We start from the raw sequence: 20,042 nt of genomic DNA on the forward strand, positions 1-20,042 counted from the left end.
CTTGATTGCTGAATTTTCTCCCTATTTAGAAAATAGTCTATGCCTTAATTCTTGTACCAAAGCTCATAACTATACGCTTCACTACACTCCGTCCCATCTGCACTTCTTTGCTCATTCTTCTTGTCTAAGTCAGGGGTTCTTAACCTGGTGTCCATGGAGCCCTTGCTTAACGCTATTAGTCCATGGCATAAAAAAAGGTTGAGAACCTCTGGTCTAAGTCCTTCTGCAGACTCTCTGGTTCCTTAACATGACCTGCCCCTCCACCTATCATCCGCAAAACTGGCCACAAAGCTATTAATTCTGTTGGTCAAATCATTGCCATATAACATGAATAGAACAATGGTCTGTTAGTTCCATTCATGTTATATGGAATAGACCAGTGGACCCCTCCCCCCCAGAAGTTTTCATGTTTTATTGTTTTACAAAATTGAATCGAAGTGGATTTAATTTGACTTTTTGTCACTGATCAACAGAAAAGACTGTTTCATGTCAAAGTGAAAACATTTCTAAATTTATTACAATTTTTAAACACAAAATAATTTATTGCATAATTACTCACCCCCTTCTAGTCACTATTTAGTAGATGCACTTTTAGCAGCAATTACAGCCTTGAGTCTCTGTGGATAGGTCTTGGGAAATGCTATTGCTTTAGGATTTGTGTATTGGAGCAGGGATGCATTTCTGTAATTGGACATAGTGAGACTGTACTTGGAGCATTGTTTGCCATTTTGTTCTCCTGACCTGCGGAAGATCCTTGCTATGGAGGAAGGTCAGCCAAGTTTCACCACATTCCTGGGATAGTTGGGCTGATGTATGACTTGTGTTCACTAGAGTTTAGAGCAAGGCCTCCCAACCATTTTTATGCCATGGACCTCTACCATTAACCAAGAGTTCCATGGTTCAGAAGACTGAGAGCTGTTATAGTGGCTTACAGAATCCTAACAGGACTGGACAGACCAGATTCTCAGTGGCCAGTAGAGCGAGATCAAGTCTGAGCTGCATCTGGTGTAAGGCTGAAATTAGAATTCCTTCTCCTAGAGAGGTGAACCTGTGGGATTCTACATATCAGAAAATACATATGACATAGATGGGTACAACACAGTCCTACGGCCCACGAAGTCTGCACCAAACATGATGCTGAGGTAACTGAAACATCTTCGACCTGCACATGACCCATATCTCTCCTGCAGTCTCTTAAATACCCTTATCATATCTGCTTTCTCCACTATCCCCTGCAACCTGTTCCAGGCAACCACCATTGTGTAGTTAAAAAAAAAATACCCTGAATATCTCCTTTAAACATTCCTCACCCTTCCCACTCTCTTTAAATATATGTCTGCTTACATTTGACATACCTACCATCAGAAAAAGATTCTGAATGTCTCCCTCATTTCTGTCCCTCATAATCTTTTCAGCTTCCGTCACTAGAAGCTGGATATTTTTCCTCTTCGCGCAAAGAATTGAGAGATATATTGGTATATTATTTCTAGGTACTGAAATACAGTGCAAAATGCTTGGAAGTCATTGATACACACGCCAAGACATGGGACGTTGAGTTATTACAATGGAAAAAATGTGAGAATGCAGAATATACTGTTACAATAACAGAGAAAGTACAAGGGCCACGACAAGCTAGATTGAGGACGAGCTCAACTTTAATGTTCAAGAGATCCATGAAGCTGTCTTTAGGCCTGGTGCATGTTTTAAAGCTTTTGTATCTTCTGGCTAATGGAGGTGAGAGGTGGGTGTAGAAACTGGCCAGGGTAGGTGGGATCTTTCATTATGCTAGCTGCTTCTCTGAGGGAGTGAAGTGTGGACGGAGTCCATACAGGAGACGGTGGTTTTCATGATTGATTGAGCTGTGGCCATAACTCTCAGCAAAGTTTCTTGAAATGTTGGGCAAAGCAAATGCAATACCAAGCTGTGATAGAATGTTTTCAATTGTGCATCTATAAAAATTGGTGAGGTACAATGTACATGCCCACTTTCCTGATTCTGAGGAAATACAGGCACTGATGCTCTTTCTTAGCTGTACCCTCTACGTTGTTGGACCAGGGTAGAGTTAACAGTGATGTTTGCACTGGGAATTTAAGGTTATCAACTATCTTCACTTCAGCACCATTGATATTTAATGGGGGTGTGGCTCCACACCACTTCCTGAAGTCAATTATCAGCTTTTGTTTTGCTGACACTGAAAGAAAAGTCGTCATGACATTCTGCCACTTGGCTCTCTCTCTCCTTCCTGTACTCTGACTCAACATTACTTGAGATCCAGCCCACCACAGTGGTGTCATCTGCAAACTCGTAGATGGATTTAGAACGGAATCTGTGGGGAGAAGGCAAAACCAGTGTTCTGAATTTGGAAGGCCTGTTACGATCACATTGAATTGTGGTGCAAGTTCAATCCCTGCTGCTATTTTCTGTTTCTATGTAATTGAGCAAACATAAGGGGAACTTAACGAATGTGTGTGTTTTCTTGATAGATGCCTTAATGTTGGAGCACCTTAACCCATTCTTACATATCCCGAGTTGTGCCGCAATTGCCTCCAGTGTTTGTGCTATTTCCAACTCAACAGAGCACCAAAGACCGATGGCTTCAGCAACCGATGAGTTCTTCAACAACCATTTGAGGTAATTTTACAAGTCAACAAATCACTTTGGCCATTTAGAAATGTCTGATCTTTTTGAGAGACTGAGTTTCAAATTAGTGTGTCAAAGTTGAGTTTTTCATATGCACGAGTCCGTGTATGCATAGGTGCAATGAAAAACCTACTTGCAACAGAGCATTAGTGATATCACATTCAAAAGATAAACACAAATTAAACATAAATTGTATAAGAGGGAGTGCAATTGGAACAAAAAAGTCCATTTTTAGAGCAAAGTGATCAAAATGGTCATAGAAGATTATGGCACAGTACAGGCCCTTCAGCCCTACCATTCCCCCCTACATAGCTCTCCAGTTTCCTATCATCTATGGTGTCGCTTGACTGAGAAGATGATATGGGTTGTGCAGGTTGCTTGAAGAACTGAATGGTTGAAGGGAAGTTGCTGTTCCTGAACTTGGTGGTGTGGGACTTCAGACTTAATGTACCTCCTGCCCTGTGGTAGATGTGAGAAGTGGCATGGCCCAAGAGATGAAGATCTTTGAGAGATGTTGCTTCCTAGAGTCAGCTCCCATGTAGGTACTAACCAATGTGCCTTCATGGTTCTGGTGGGAAGCTGATTTCAAGTCACTTGTGAAGGTTTGAGTGAATTTATATTCAGGGTTCCTCATCAGAAATACAATAACTATAATCTGGAAGGAATGTACAGTAGACTCCAGTAATCCAGTCGGGAATTCCTCATTGTACAAATTCTGACTTGCCCACTTGTTCAGATTGTGAACTGGGTGTGGGACTGGCATCAGGAAAATGGGCCAGTTTGTGGCCAGGGTCTGAAGTGCTCATATATTCTCCATTTTAAACATGCCAGGGTCACTGGAAAACGTATTGCGCTGCTCTGTAACATGTAAACTATGGTGTAAAGTAAAAACGTGTTCAATATGGATATCATTGGGAGCAATATCAAATAGACTGTATTTCAGACTGCTGGTCTGCCCTATCAAAGTCTTAATCGTGGTGTTCTATTGGAATTTAACTGTGCAAGAAATTGTGTGCTGTTTCCCTAGACCTGCTTAGGGAAAGCCGCATAGAGTCATAAAACACTACAGTATAGCACAGAAACAGGCTTTTGGCCTACCTAGTCCATGCTGAGCTATTATTCTGCCTAGTGCCATTGACCTGCACCTGGACCACAGACCATATCCCTCCCATGTACCTTTCCGAATTTCTCCTAAATGATAAAATCAAGCCCACATCCACCACTTCCACTGGCAGCTCATTTCATATTCTCACCACCCTCTGAGTGAAGACGTTCTCCTTCATGATCCCCTTATACATTTTACCTTTCACCCTTAGACCATAACATATAGCTCACTAAACTCAGAGGGAAAAGAGTGTTTGCATTTATCCTATCTATACCCCTCATAACTTTGTATACCTCTATCAAATCTCCCCTCATTCTCCCATGCTCCAGGGAATAAAGTCTTAGCCTATAAACTCTTCTTGGACTTTCAGCCAGGTACAGGTATCGATTATATCAGACGTTTCAATGACAAACTCTCGTCTTCTTTAGATGGGAGAGTTTGTCACTGAAACTTCGGTTATAATCGATATCTGTACCTGGCTGGAAGCCTGAGAAGTGTTTATTCATCCTATATGCCGGGAAGGCACTAGATCCTTAACCCATTTTCCAATAACTCAGGTCCTCGGGTTGTGGCAACATCCTTGTAAATTTTCTCTGCACCCTTTCAATTTTATTGATAACTTTCCTGTAGGTTGGTGACCAGAACTTCATACAGTACTCGAAATTAGGCCTCACCTATGTCTTGTACAACTTCAACATCCCAACTTCTGTACTCAGTGCCTTGATTTATAACTGCAAATGTGCCAAAAGCTCTCTTTATGACATTAGCTCCATCTGATGCCACTTGCAAGGAATTATGGATCTATGTTCCCAGATCCCTGCTCACCCTGGTTTATCCTCCCAATGTGTAACAACTAACACTTGTGTGCTTTAAATTCCATTTGCCATTTTCAGCCCAATTTTCCAGCTGATCCAGATTCCCCTGCAAGCTTTGATTGCTTTCTTTGCTGTAAACTATGCTCCTAATCTTGATGTCCTCTGCAAGTTTGCTGATCCAGTTTACCACATTATCATCCAATTCATTGATATGGATGACAAACAACGGGCCGGGTAGGGTGCGAGTAATGATCTTGGTGAATGTTTGGATTCAGCACAAGTAGAGATATGGATGAGAAGCAAAGGGTTTAATTGACGAAGACCATGTGGCTGGATCTATAAAGCTTTTGAAGTCTCTCCCTATCCCTCCAGCAGTTTACAGACAAAGCAGCAAGTATTGTGTGCAATTCTAACCACCCCATTGTAAGAAAGATGTGGAGTCTGTGGAAAGTGTGCGGAAGAGGATCATCAGGGTGCTATCTGCATTGACAGGCATGTGCTATAAGGAAAGGTTGGACAAACTTGGGCTGTTTCCTTTGGAGCAATGGAGGCTGAAAGGAGACCCAACAGGATCTTATAACATTGGAAGGCAGAGAAATTGTTGATGGTCAGAGCCATTTTCCCAGTCAAATGCTAGAAAGAATGCTTTTAAGGTGAGAGGAGAAGGTTGAAGTAGGATGGAGAAAGTATTTTCCCCCACAGTGCCTGTAAAATTTTGCCAGGGAGGTCATGGAAGCAGATTGGATAGTGATGTTTAAAGCTTTCAGTATTGTGTAAAAAATCTTGGGTACCTGTATATAGCTAGAGTGCCCAAGACTCTTGTATAGTACTGTATGTTGTCTTTGCAATTACTAAATAACACCTAATACTACTGAGCTAATACACGGCAGAGTCCTCTTACTTCTGTTTTCAAACCACCTTCCTATTTTAACCAATATACTGTGCAGAAGTCCTAGGCACGCTAGCTGTATACATTGTATGGGCCCAAGGCTTTTGCATAGGACAGTAAACATGCAGGAAATAGAGGGATATGGATCATGTACAGGCAGAGGAGATTTGGCTTTGTGTTCAGCATTGGCATTGTGGGCTGAAGGGCCCATCCTGTTATAGTGTTGTATGTTCTGGGAGCTTAAGGATAAAAGTAACAACCTGAATGGAGACTTAATGGGCCAAATGACCTAATTCAGCTCCTCTATCTTATGATCTTATTGAGTGTACTGTTGCTTGGCTTTGTTTTGGTGTAACTGCTATAATTCTGCCTTCATCTCGTCTGTTGGTTTTTATTTTTCCTACAATTCTACCCTCACAAGCAGAACAACCTGCCAGTACTCCTCTTCCCTCACTACCATTCAGGGCCCTGAACAGTCTTTCCAGCTAAGGCGGCACTTCACTCATGTATCTGTTAGGGTCATATACTGTGTACAGTGCTCCCAGTGTGGCCTCCTGTGTATCGGTGAGGCCCAACATTAATTGGGAGACTGCTTCACCAAGTGCCTATGCTCTGTCTACCAGAAAAAGTGGGATCTCCCACTGGCCACCCATTTTAATCCTACTCCCATCCTGATACAGTACGTTGATCCATGGCCTCCTCCACTGTCGTGATGAAGCCACACTAAGGTTGGAGGAACAACACCTTGTATTCCGTTTGGTTAGCCTCCAACTTGATAGCATGAATATTGATTTCTCAACCTTCCAGTAATGCCCCCCACCTCCTTCACCATTTCCCATCCCCTTTTTCCTCTCACCTCATCTCCTTGCCCACCCCATCACTTCCCTCTGGTGCTCCTCCCCCTTTTTCTTTCTTCAATAGCCTTCTGTCTCTTTCACCAATTTACTTCCCAGCTCTTTATTTCATCTCTTACCCCACTCCATGTTTCACCTATCTCCTGGTGTTTCTCTCTCCCCTCCCCCAGCCTTTTAAATCTACTGGTTTTTTATCTCCTGCAGAAGGGTTTTGGCCCAAAATGTCGACTGTAGTCTTTTCTTAGATGCTGCCTGGCCTGCTGTGTGGCACATGGCCTCATGGTTAAGGCGTTGGACTAGCGATCTGTAGGTTGTGAGTTCGAGCCCCAGCCAAGGCAGCGTGTTGTGTCCTTGAGCAAGACGCATTGCTCCAGTCCACCCTATGGGTACTGGCAAAATGCTGGGGGTTAACTGGCATCCTATCTGGGGGGAGTCTTGTACTCTCGGTTGCTTTGTGCCACGGAAACCGGCAAACCGGTTTAAGCACCAGCCTGATGTGCCTATAAGGCTCGGGACAGACTTTAACTTTAACTTGCCTGCCCCGCTGTGTTCAACATTTTGTGTGTGTTGCTCCCCCTTTAATATTTTGTTTCCTCTTGCTCCCATACCTTGTTCTCCCCAGATATGTTCTTTGGTGTTTCAATCACTGCAGCCTTAGCAGATTTCACTCCTTGGTGAACCTGAAAGTCACAGCACCCCACCAGTAAGCAGAGGCCAATAGCAAAGGAATGGGTTTTGGGTGCATTCATGCTGCAGGTACTGACAGTAATGTTGCAGCTCTAAGACTCTAGGTAGGTCACACTGGTGTATTGTATTCAGTTCTGGTTGCCTCATTATCGGAAGAATATGGAAGCTTTAGGGAGCGTGCAGAGCAGATTGACCAGGATGCTGTCTGTATTAGAGAGGATGTTTATGAGGATAGGTTGAGTGAGTGAGGGATTTTCTCTTTGGAGTGAAGGAGAATGAAAGGTGACTTGCTGGAGGTGTACATGATGATCAGAAGCATTGATCAAGTGGACAGCCAGGGACTTTTCCCATGCTGGAAATGGCTAATACATGGGGGCATGAGTTTAAGGTGACTGGAGGAAAGTACAGGAGGGATGTCAGAGGTAATTTTTTTTTTACATAGAATGGTGGGTGCATAAAACACCCTGCCAGGGGTGTTTTTAGAGGCTGATATATTAGGGATATTCAAGAAACTCTTAGATAGGTACATAGATGATAGGCTATGCTGAAGGGAAGGATGAGATTGATCTTGATGCGAGTGAGAAGGTCAGCACAATGTTGCGGGCTGAACAACCTGTACTGTGCTGTAGTGTTCCCTGTTCTGTGTTGTCATGCATTGCTTTGGGCACTAAGTAGAGCTTGACGTGTAACTTGGGGTTCACGTCAAGATTAAGTCCACAGTGCCTTCTAATACCGATTGGATTAACATAGAAACATTCCCAAAGTCCTATCCATCTGCTTTTGAGGGCAGGGCATTGGATGGGTGCCTGTGATTTGGTCCAGTTGGGACATTTGACTTCTGGCGAAGAAGCAAGGTGAAAGTTGAGTGAAGCTTTCCTATATGGCCACAGCTTCCTGCCTGGGCAGTGGGTCAGCCTGGAACGAGAATGCTTTAAAGTCCAGTTTTAAAGCTGGTATAAGTTAACCAGGCAGCAAATTTGCAATGTAAACTAGCTGGCAGAAATGAATGCTGACTTTTGACTTTTTTTTGTTTCTGCCTTCTGTGGTGATTTGAATTTCCATTCCTGTTTGTTAATTTGCTCCTTATGAACAATGAATTCCCTTGAAATGCAAAAGGTTAGTGGCAAATTAAATGTCCTCATATTGTTGGTGTGTTGCAATAATATCAGGTGTCCTATTTCTGAGCTGTGAGATGCAAATAATCAACTTTATAATCCAGTGACAGATGCAGGTTAAACCCAGATGGAAGCCAGCTCAGTGTGGAGCTTTCTCTTTCTGGTCTGCGCGGAGAGCTTCTGACTCAGGTTAGTGTTGTTTCTTGTGACTTTTGTCTCTTGTGGGTTTGCATTTGCTGTTGTTTTTTTAAGGGGAAAGCACTCTTGCATTGCAGTCAAATGTTCACCTGGTTTAGCCTTCCTGGTTTCACTCATTTCAAAGCTCTAGAAGTCTCGATAATCATCTGACGTTGGTATCACAGGGCCAGGTGATAAGTTGCTATAAAGCTCCACTGGCAGTAGTTCATAAAGTGACTTGCTGGTTGTGACTACTAATTTCTGTCAATAAACAGCCTGCAGAGGAAGTCAGTGGTTCAAGCAACATCTACTGGCGTTTGTGTCAGCTCAGTTTTGCTGATCAATCAATCAGATTTATTATCATTGCCTTTGCTGATGTGAAATTAGTTGTTCTGTGACAGAAGTACAGTGCAAGTACATGACTGGTTGTTCGTCATACCCATTGGTGACAGGTTTGTGCAGTTCTTGGATAATGTAAACTGTGCAGGAGAGTTTTTAAAGTGGACACTCTCTTGATATTAGATGTCCAGGTCAAGTAGTGTGAGAGGTTGTCACATCTGGCGTCTTACTTGGTTGCATTGGATGGTCACAACAGCTCCTGTGCCTTGTCACTGTCCATGAAGCATTGCAAAACCGCCTTATTGGTCATTGGATTTCACTGTTGATCTCATCCACCCAGTTGCCAGAGCTGACTTCATATGTTAGGATAACTCACCGGGGCATGAGGCCCACCAGTTAACTTCACCTGGTTTAGCCCACCTGTTGAAGCCGTGTACCAGAGTGTGGCTGCTGTCGAATGCAGACAGCGACTTGGAGCCACAGGTGAGAGCTGAATATTCAGTGGGAACCATAGGTGAGTTGCCTGCCCCAGAATGGACACGACAAGCCCTTCCACCAGAGGTGCTAACTCTTCCTGGGAAATCCATACACTATTTAATAAACTAAACAGTGCAGTAAAAGAAGAACAATAAGGTAGTAATCATAGACCATACAGAAATCTAATGGTGGAAGTAAAAGCTGTTTCTGAATATATAGTATTAAAGTATATTTGCAAAACTATAGAAGACAAAAAGAGATAAATGGGCAAACTCCACTCTGAAAATGAAGATTTTTGTGTGTTATGAAAAAGCGGAAGTAATGTGTTTGGAAATATGTCGAGTTTTGTAAGGTCACAGTATTTATGACTGCTACAGATAAGCTTATCTGTACTAAGACAATTGTATATTTTTAAATACAGTTAATCAAACTTTCTTTTCTCCGGGCACCATGCCAAGTGTGTGACCACTGTACGAAAATAGAATTCTTTCTAGTGTCACATAAATTATGCTAGCTTATAGTCCCATATGATTGTGGTTAGGAGCAGAAAGAACTTGTATTGCTATGGCATCTTTAGATATCTAGCCAGGTCATTGTGATCAGCCTTATACCTAATGACTGGTGAATGTTGGTGAGGACACCAAAAAGTTCCGTTTTCTCCAGTTAATGTTTACCAAAGGAGTCAAACAAGGCTTCAGGTCAGTGAGTGAAGGGACACTGGAGTGAAGCAACATCTTATTTGAGCCTTAAATTCAAGTCCTTAACAGCTGAAAGGCTCAGCAGGGAAGGAAAACATGATTTCAGATTCAGATTTTTCACGTATACATTGAAACATGCAGTGAAAGATGTTATTTCTGTTAGCAACTCGGGATGTGCTGGAGGCAGCCACGCATTCCGGCGCTAACGTCACATCCCCACAATGCTCAACAAAGCGACACAGAAGGCAACAAAACAAGGCAACAAGCAACAACAACGACAACAGCAAAATAAGCCCCTTTCCCCTCTTCCACCCAACCACACACATGGACTGTCCTCTAACGACGGGACAGGGTTCCTGCCTTCAGTCTTCAGGCTTCAGCCATTGTTCTTTGACTTCTGATCAACCTTTGGGCTCCAAGCTCTGTATCGACCTCCAGATTAACTTATGGTGAAACCTTGAACTTTAGGCTTGAACCCTGGGCACACTCACCAACAGCCCCTCTTGCTGGCCAATGTGGGAAGCAGAGGCCTGGGCTGCAGATATCCTTTGTCACCTGGCCTTTGAATGCAGAGCAGGGACCTGACCTCTAACTCCTCCACATCCTCATTCCTAAATCCAAATCTGACCTCCAACAGCCCCCTCTGTCCCCAAAATTATCCCTGCAAACTTAAAAAGCAATTTTCCACAGAGACTGTGACTGCGCTGTCTTGACAGAAGGGGGATCATGATTTGCCATCCAATGATCCAGGCTACAATGTTTGGATGTGTGGTAACTGATGGGCAGAAGGCTTAATGCTGGGAGTGGTAATCGATGTTCTGCCACCATCCAGCGTCCTAGAGTAACAACTGATCCTTGGTGAGAGCTAAGGTCCTTTAATCTTGTGCTTGCAATGTCTGTCCTTGCTGAGAACAGACAAGGAACAATGGGGAGGGAGGTTGTGTAGGAATGGAGATCATTCACTCCTATACTGAGGATTAAATGAGGGCAAGGTTGAGGCCTGGGTTCCAATGAAGTCAGTGAGAAAGGTGGGAGAAATGAGGGGGGATACCTTGCCTCTCACTTGCCCAGGAAGCCAGTCATGCTAAGGTAAGCAGCATTGATTAATACTGTCCTGCCCTCAGCAAGTAACAAATGACACATTTCAACGTATAGGCAGAGTTCCCCAGCAAACGTCCAGAAGAGCACTGTGCAGTGACTGACTTCATCAGGTGCCTGATTGAGGCATGGGTGCATTGTTCATGCAAGTACAATTCACAGGTCAGTACATCACAGGAATGGGCCATTTGGCCTTCTGTGTTGTACTGACCAGTTAAGCTAATGATGCCTAAGTACACTAATCCCTTCTGTCTGCACCTGGTCCATATCCTTTCATTTTCTCTTCACATTCCTTTGCCTGTCTAAGATCCTCTCAAACACCTCTGTCATATTTGCCTCAGTCACTATCCTAGCAACATGTTCCAGTCACTCACCACTCTGACCTATCTTGCTCCACAACTCTCCTTTGAATGATCCCCCTCTCATCTTAAATGCGTGCCCTTCAGTATTAGACATTTCACCCCTGGAAAGAAGATGCTGGCTATCTACACTATCTATACCCTTTAAAATTTTAGAAACTTAACAGGTCTCTCTAATTGACAATAGACAATAGGTGCAGAAGTAGACCATTCGGCCCTTCGAGCCTGCACCACCATTTTGAGATCATGGCTGATCATCTACTATCAATACCCGGTTCCTGCCTTGTCCCCATATCCCTTGATTTCCCTATCCATAAGTTACCTATCTAGCTCCTTCTTGAAAGCATCCAGAGAATTGGCCTCCACTACCTTCCGAAGCAGTGCATTCCAGACCCCCAAAACTCTCTGGGAGAAGAAGTTTTTCCTTAACTCTGTCCTAAATGACCTACCCCTTATTCTCAAACCATGCCCTCTGGTACTGGACTCTCCCAGCATATGGAACATATTTCCAGCCTCTATCTTGTCCAATCCCTTAATAATCTTATATGTTTCAATCAGATCCCCTCTCAATTTCCTTAATTCCAGCGTGTACAAGCCCAGACTCTCTAAACCTCTCTGCGTAAGACAGTCCAGACATCCCAGGAATTAACCTTGTGAATCTACGCTGCACTTCCTCTACAGCCAGGATGTCCTTCCTTAACCCTGGAGACCAAAAATGTTGGCCTTTGCAATAAAGGCCAACATTCCATTAGCCGCCTTCACTGCCTGCTGCACTTGCTCATTCACCTTCAGTGACTGATGAACAAGGACTCCTAGATCTCTTTGTATTTCTCCCTTACCTAACTCTACACCGTTCAGATAATAATCTGCCTTCCTGTTCTTACTCCCAAAGTGGATAACCTCACACTTATTCACATTAAACGTCATCTGCCAAGTATCTGCCCACTCACCCAGCCTATCCAAGTCACCCTGAATTCTCCTAACATCCTCATCACTTGTCACCCTGCCACCCAGCTTAGTATCATCAGCAAATTTGCTGATGTTATTCTCAATGCCTTCATCTAAATCATTGACGTAAATCGTAAACAGCTATGGTCCCAATACCGAGCCCTGCGGCACCCCACTAGTCACCACCTGCCATTCCGAGAAACACCCATTCACCGCTACCCTTTGCTTTCTATCTGCCAACCAGTTTTCTATCCAGGTCAATGTCTTCCCCCCAATGCCATGAGCTTTGATTTTACCCATCAATCTCCTATGTGGGACCTTATCAAATGCCTTCTGAAAATCGAGGTACACTACATCCACTGGATCTCCCCCGTCTAACTTCCTGGTTACATCCTCGAAAAACTCCAACAGATTAGTCAAGCATGATTTACCCTTGGTAAATCCATGCTGGCTCGGCCCAATCCTATCACTGCTATCTAGATATGCCACTATTTCATCCTTAATAATGGACTCTAGCATCTTCCCCACCACCGATGTCAGGCTGACAGGTCGATAGTTCTCCGGTTTCTCCATCCCTCCCTCCCTCCTTTCTTAAAAAGTAGGATAACATTAGCCATTCTCCAATCCTCAGGAACTGATCCTGAATCTAAGGAACATTGGAAAATGATTACCAATGCATCCGCAATTTCCAGGGCCACCTCCTTTAGTACCATCTGGACCTGGGGATTTGTGATTAGAATTTCTAAAATTCAGTATGATAATTGTCAAATCTTGATCCATACCAGAAAAAAGTCTTTATCTGTAGGAATCCACAAAACGTAACAGCCAACATCTGAATTTCTGAAATGCATGTGGGTAAAGTCCCACAGAAACACTTCCCACTTGAAGGGGAAATTATATGTAATGAATAGATAATGTTCTTTGAATTAATACTGGTCAAGAGATGAATGTGGCCAGAACAGCAGGGAGAATCTCCTCTTTCTTCTCCCTTCTTCAGATGCTTGAGGAAAGAAGAGAGTTGAGATTCTTCCCCAGTGACAAAAACCTGCACCAGCATTTCACCTTTGACAATGCACTGCTCTTCCAGAATACTGTTGTCGTGTTGCACACCATCACTGGCCATTTTGTATGAGCTTCCTCCTCTCAGCGAGTTCAGTCTCTACCCCTGGCCCTATCGAAAATAAATGAAAAACAAAAATCTTGCAGACGCAGGGCAACGGAGATAAAATCAGAAATCCTTGGAAATACTCAGTAAATTGGGCTGCTGTTGTAGAGGCAAATTGTTCATGTCTAGAGTTCAGGTTCATTCATTGGAACTGTTCTATTTTGTAAGTTGCCGAAGTGTTGATCAGCCTATTTAATCAGGTCCTGGGTCTTTAAGGTTGCCTAGAACCCAGAGGGGAATTTGTAGCCCTTCTTTAATCCCTCTGCCCCTACATCTAGATTGGAGGCTCTAGGCAAGCTGTGCCAACAGACTTTGTAGTCATGGTTATACAGTGTGGAAAGCAGCCCCTCTGCGTAACTCATCTATGCTAACCAAGTTGTCGCCTTGAGCTAGTCCCATTTCAAGCACTGAGTCTCTGACGTGATTTATTCAAAACCCTTGCTTATTTCTTTTATGGAGTTAAGCTAGGCTTAGTGATGTCTGAGGGAACTGTTTTGTCTCTGGTTCTCAGTTACACGAGCAACAGATCCACTGTGCCACAGTATGTATAATTAATTTCTGGGTGTATTTTATGGAACTCTAGTGATGGCTAATCTATCGTGAGGTGAGTGAAAGCAGACATTCCACAATCATGCCTCCGGTCTCCACCAGGACTCTGCTGCTAATGGTTGGGAAACCATCAACAACTGCTGAAGAGTTTGCTTTGGTGGCAGCCAACTATTTCTGCACAACTCGTGTGCCACTCATGGAAAAGGAAAAGGCCTTTTAGCCTACCATAACTCTATTGACCATAATACCAGTCTGCATTTTAATCACATTAAAATGGGACTTCATTGAAAAGAGGAAAGGATGTTTCCTGTAATGGGGAGAGGGTACGTTCTCACATTCTCAGGTATCCCTTTAGAACAGTAGAGGAATTTCTTTAGCCCGAGTGAGATGAAGCTGTGGAAATCATTGCCACAGACAACTGTGGCGGCCCCATATCATTGGGTATATTTAAAGCAGGGGTTGATAGGTTCTTGATTAGTAAGTGTGTCAAAAGTTACTGGGAGAAGGCAGGAGGATGGAGTTGAGGGTGATAATAAATCAGCCACTATGGAATGGCGGAGCAGGCTCACTGGGTCAAATGGCCTAACTCTGCTCCTATGTCATATGGTCTTGTATTCATTTTAAAGAAGAACTTTCATTACTGTCTGCCAGACTTGTTTCTTCAAGCTGGGTAACAGGATACCTCCCTTGACCTGTTTTTGGTGCAGAATGCCACAGGTGCAGAGAAAGAAAGATCACAGAGACATGGGTTTTAGGCAAGGGGCAGGAGGTGTAGAGGGGACCCAAAGAAAAGATTTCTTTTGACCTGGGAGTGATTGGAATCTGAACATACTGCTTGAGAAAGTGGAGGCAGAGACCCTCACAGAGGAACAGACAGGAACTTGAATCATAGAGATATTGAAGAATATGGATCAAGTGCTGGCCTACTAAAGCTGTGTTATTTCAATGTGTTTGTTCAGGCACCTGCTGATGAAGGAGAGTACTGCAACAAGCTGACTCCAGTCAGGTAGGACTTGACTTCCTCCAGAAGGGATTTCATATTTTCTTAAGAATCCACAGGCCCAGAACTAACCTTGCAATTGAATCATTTTTCAGTGAAGATTCTGACCAAGAGCAATTGAGTTCAAATCGTGAGGTCACCTCAGAAAGTTCCACAATGTCCAGTAAGTTCAAAGCATCCAGATTTGGGAATGGTTTAGTGAAATATGTAGCTTCCTTTTAGCTCTCCCATAATGTTGACTTCTCCTGTGTCCAATCCTTCAGATCCTCCTGCAAAAAAGACCAATAAAAGCCCCCAGCAAAAGGAAGCCTCAAAAACACTTGAAAACTGTACCTATGCGGGTGGTGTAGTTAAAGATGGCTCCTTGGGTAAGGTCTTCACAAATGCATTACTGAAAGCTGTTAAAGATTAGATTTGTTTGTCACATATAGATTGAAGCATCAAAGCATACAGAGGAAATGTACCAATTGCATCTGTCGGAGGATATGCTGAGCAGCCCACAAGTGCCGCCATACTTCTGGCATCAAAAGTTCATTTATTGTCAAAGTATACAACTCTGAAATTCTTCTTCTCCGGGTAGCCATGAAACCCAAAAAAGGAAAGCAAGGCAGCACAAGCGTCAACCCCAAAATCCACCTTTCCCGCACAAAAAAAGTGGAACAGGCACATCAATCCCCATATTCACCCCCCCCCCGGACAAAAAAAAAATGGCACAGGCACATGAACCCCCCCCCATCCCCAATCCCACCACACACACACACACATAAAAATTAGAAAGAATGGGCAAAAAGCACAGAATGCAAAAAAAAATACTGAAAAAAGGCTATAATCCAAGCCCACATCCAAAATGCAGAAAAGCCTGGGTGACATTCTCTGGGCACAGCGAGGCTCTCCCCTCAATGGCAAAATGACCATCAGTGATCTACAGGCGAGCAGCCAGCACTCACCTCAATGCTTCAGTCTCTCTTGTCACTTTAATTGCCACATGGTGTATCACAACTTACTAACCCTAACCTTAAGCTTAAACTCCCGTCATCGTGGGACAAACATACAAGTTCCTTACAGACAGGTTCTGAGCAGGTTCCTCGGGCTTGATGCTGCAAAGATATTTCCATTGGCTGGGGTGCTCACAAAGAGGGGTTATAGTCTCAGGTTGTAGAACAAGAGAGATTTAGATCTAATGAGGAGAACTTTCTTCACCCAGATGGGTGCTGGATCTACAGAAGGGCACAGAAAATATAGATACATTTCTAAATGCAAAACAAATATGTCAAGGAACATGGAATGAAAGTGGGGAAAATGATACTTTGAGGGTATTAACATGTAAGTGGTAATTAATACTGGTTCCAGAGGCATTTGTTGTGGGTTGAATCAGCAGGCTCTAGCAGCCATTCTTGTGGCTAGCTCTCTGCTATCTATAGCCAAGAATCGATTTCCGTGAGGAGAAACCTGCTGAAGGCCACTGTGAACTGTACAATGGCATTTTACTTTTGACGTGTACCACCCTGTTCAAATTTTAATCACTAGTAAGGAAGGATGGAAAAGGCTCATGATTGTGGTAGGAACATGCTTTACAGATTGTTTGAAGTATTTTGTGGACGGGTGTCTAACCATGGGTGTAATGCATTGAAAGCAGGGCTTAAGCTGATACCCAGAATGGTTACATTTGGAGGAAAGTTTGTGTATGTTAGGTTTAGAACTGCTGGAGTGAGAGTCAACATGATCGAAATAAAAGATCCTGAGGAGTCTTAATGTGGAGAGGTTGTTTCTCCTCTGTTAGTGAATCTAGAACTAGAGTTATCTAGAGCCTGGTATGGTACTGCCAGGAATAGTCTACAGAAAGTGTTAGATACAGCCCCCAGTGCATCACAGGAACAAGCCTGCCCATCATTGAGTACATTTACATGGAGCAAGCCACATCCATCATCATCTCTCTGCTCACTGCTATCATTGGTAGGAGATACAGGAGCCTCTGGTCCTATGCCATCTGGTGCAAGAATAGTTATTACCATATAGCCATCAGGCTTCTGAAATGTATGGATCATTTCACTCTCCTGAACAACGATATAGGTAAAAAAAAAAAACGGGATGAGGTCCTACAAGGTGAATTTAGGGAGTTAGGAGATAAACTAAAAATTAGGACCACAAAGGTAATAATCTCTGAATTACTACCAGTGCCACGTGCTAGTCAGAGTAGAAATAGCAGGATATTTCAGATAAATATGTGGCTTGAAAAATTGTGCAAGGGGGAGGGATTCAAATTTCTGGGGCATTGGAACCAGTTCTGGGGGAGGTGGGACCGGTATAAACAGGACGGTCTGCACCTGGGCTGGACTGGAACCAATGTCCTAGGGGGAGCGTTGACTACTGCTGTTCAGGAGGCTTTAAATTAATGTGGCAGGGGGGTGGGAACAAGTGCAGAGAGACAGAGGGGTGTAAAATGAGGGTAGAAGCAAAAAGTAGTAAGGTGAAAAGTAAAGGTGGCAGGCAGGCAAATCCAGGGCAAAAAGCAAAAAGAGCAACTTTTCAACATAATTGTGTAAGGGCTAAGAGTGTTGTAAAAAAAAGCCTGAAGGCTTTGTGTGTCAATGCGAGGAGATTCGTAACAAGGTGGATGAATTGAATGTGCAGGTAGTTAATAAAGAAATGATATAGTTGGGATCACAGAGACATGGCTCCAGGGTGACCAAGGATGGGAGCTCAACATCCAGGGATATTCAGTATTCAGGAGGGATAGACAGGAAAGAAAAGGAGGTGGGGTAGCATTGCTGGTTAGAGAGGAGATTAACGCAATAGAAAGGAAGGACATTAGCCTGGAGGATGTGGAATCGATATGGGTAGAGCTGCATAACACTAAGGGGCAGAAAACGCTGGTGGAGTTGTGTACAGGCCACCTAACAGTACTAGTGAGGTTGGGGATGGCATTAAACAGGAAATTAGAAATGTATGCAATAAAGGAACAGTAGTTATAATGGGTGACTTCAATCTACATATAGATTGAGTGAACCAAATTGGTAAGGGTGCTGAGGAAGAAGATTTCTTGGAATGTATACGGGATGGTTTTCTGAACCAACATGTCGAGGAACCAACTAGAGAGCAGGCCATTCTAGATTGGGTATTGAGCAATGAGGGAGGGTTAGTTAGCAATCTTGTTGTGCGAGGCCCCTTGGGTAAGAGTGACCATAATATGGTGGAATTCTTCATTAAGATGGAGAGTGACATAATTAATTCAGAAACACAGGTTCTGAACTTAAAGAAGGGTAACTTTGAAGGTATGAGACGTGAATTAGCTAAGATAGACTGGCAAATGATACTTAAAGGGTTGACGGTGGATATGCAATGGCAAGCATTTAAAAATCGCATGGATGCACTACAACAATTGTTCATCCCAGTTTGACAAAAGAATAAACCAGAGAAGGTAGTGCACCCGTGGCTGACAAGGGAAATTAGGGATAGTATCAAGTCCAAAGAAGAAACATATAAATTAGCAAAAAAAAAGCAGCACACCTGAGGACTGGGAGAAATTCAGAGACCAGCAGAGGAGGTAAAAGGGCTTAATTAGGAAAGGGAAAAAAGATTATGAGAGAAAGCTGGCAGGGAACATAAAAACTGACTGTAAAAGCTTTTATAGATACGTGAAAAGAAAAAGATTGGTCAAGACAAATGTAGGTCCTTTACAGTCAGAAACGGTGAATTGATCATAGGGAACAAAGACATGGCAGACCAATTGAATAACTACTTTGGTTCTGTCTTCACTAAGGAGGACATAAATAATCTTCCGGAAATAGTAAGGGACCGAGGGTCTAGTGAGATGGAGGAACTGAGGGAAATACATGTTAGTAGGGAAGTGGTGTTAGGTAAATTGAAAGGATTAAAGGCAGATAAATCCCCAGGGTCAGATGGTCTGCATCCCAGAGTGCTTAAGGAAGTAGCCCAAGAAATAGTGGATGCATTAGTGATAATTTTTCAAAACTCTTTAGATTCTGGATTAGTTCTTGAGGATTGGAGGGTGGCTAATGTAACCCCACTTTTTTAAAAAAAGGAGGGAGAGAGAAACCGGGGAATTATAGACCGGTTAGTCTGACATCAGTGGTGGGGAAAATGCTAGAGTCAGTTATCAAAAATGTGATATCAGCACATTTGGAAAGAGGTGAAATCATCGGACAAAGTCAGCATGGATTTGTGAAAGGAAAATCATGTTTGACGAAACTTATAGAATTTTTTGAAGATGTAACTAGTAGAGTAGATAGGGGAGAGCCAGTGGATGTGGTATACTTAGATTTTCCAAAGGCTTTTGACAAGGTCCCACACAAGAGATTAGTGTGCAAACTTAAAGCACATGGTATTGGGGGTATGGTATTGATGTGGATAGAGAATTGGTTGGCAGACAGGAAGCAAAGAGTGGGAGTAAACGGAACCTTTTCAGAAATGGCAGGCAGTGACTAGTGGGGCACCGCAAGGCTGAGTGCTAGGACCCCAGTTGTTTACAATATATATTAATGATTTAGACAAGGGAATTAAATGCAGCATCTCCAAGTTTGCAGATGACATGAAGCTGGGCAGGGGTGTTAGCTGTGAGGAGGATGCTAAGAGGATGCAGGGTGACTTGGATAGGTTAGGTGAGTGGGCAAATTCATGGCAGATGCAGTTTAATGTGGATAAATGTGAGGTTATCCACTTTGGTTGCAAGAACAGGAAAACAGATTATTATCTGAACGGTGGCCGATTAGGAAAAGGGGAGATGCAACGAGACCTAGGTGTCATTGTACACCAGTCATTGAAGGTGGGCATGCAAGTACAGCAGGTGGTGAAAAAGGCAAATGGTATGTTGGCATTCATAGCAAAAGGATTTGAGTACAGGAGCAGGGAGGTTCTGCTGCAGTTGTACAAGGCCTTGGTGAGACCAGAATATTGGTGAGCCCAGAATATTGTGTGCAGTTTTGGTCCCCTAATCTGAGGAAAGACATTCTTGCCATAGAGGGAGTACAGAGAAGGTTCACCAGATTGATTCCTGGGATGGCAGGACTTTCATATGAAGAAAGACTGGATCGACTAGGCTTATATTCACTGGAATTTAGAAGATTGAGGGGGGATCTTATTGAAACGTATAAAATTCTAAAAGGATTG

At 43.3% G+C, this 20,042-nt stretch overlaps 1 protein-coding gene across 1 annotated transcript in view; it reads left to right on the plus strand.

The window, feature by feature from the left end:
• Positions 1-20,042, plus strand: part of lrmp (lymphoid-restricted membrane protein) — a 223,699-nt gene that overhangs the window by 166,270 nt on the left and 37,387 nt on the right. The window contains exons 21-25 of the mRNA XM_059987688.1: positions 2,484-2,631; positions 8,210-8,294; positions 14,875-14,921; positions 15,011-15,078; positions 15,179-15,283. Of these exons, the coding sequence (XP_059843671.1) occupies positions 2,484-2,631; positions 8,210-8,294; positions 14,875-14,921; positions 15,011-15,078; positions 15,179-15,283 (453 nt within the window). The remainder of the gene's footprint in view (positions 1-2,483; positions 2,632-8,209; positions 8,295-14,874; positions 14,922-15,010; positions 15,079-15,178; positions 15,284-20,042) is intronic.

Source organism: Hypanus sabinus, chromosome 13, assembly GCF_030144855.1.
Source record: "Hypanus sabinus isolate sHypSab1 chromosome 13, sHypSab1.hap1, whole genome shotgun sequence".
NCBI classification, from domain to species: Eukaryota; Metazoa; Chordata; class Chondrichthyes; order Myliobatiformes; family Dasyatidae; genus Hypanus; species Hypanus sabinus.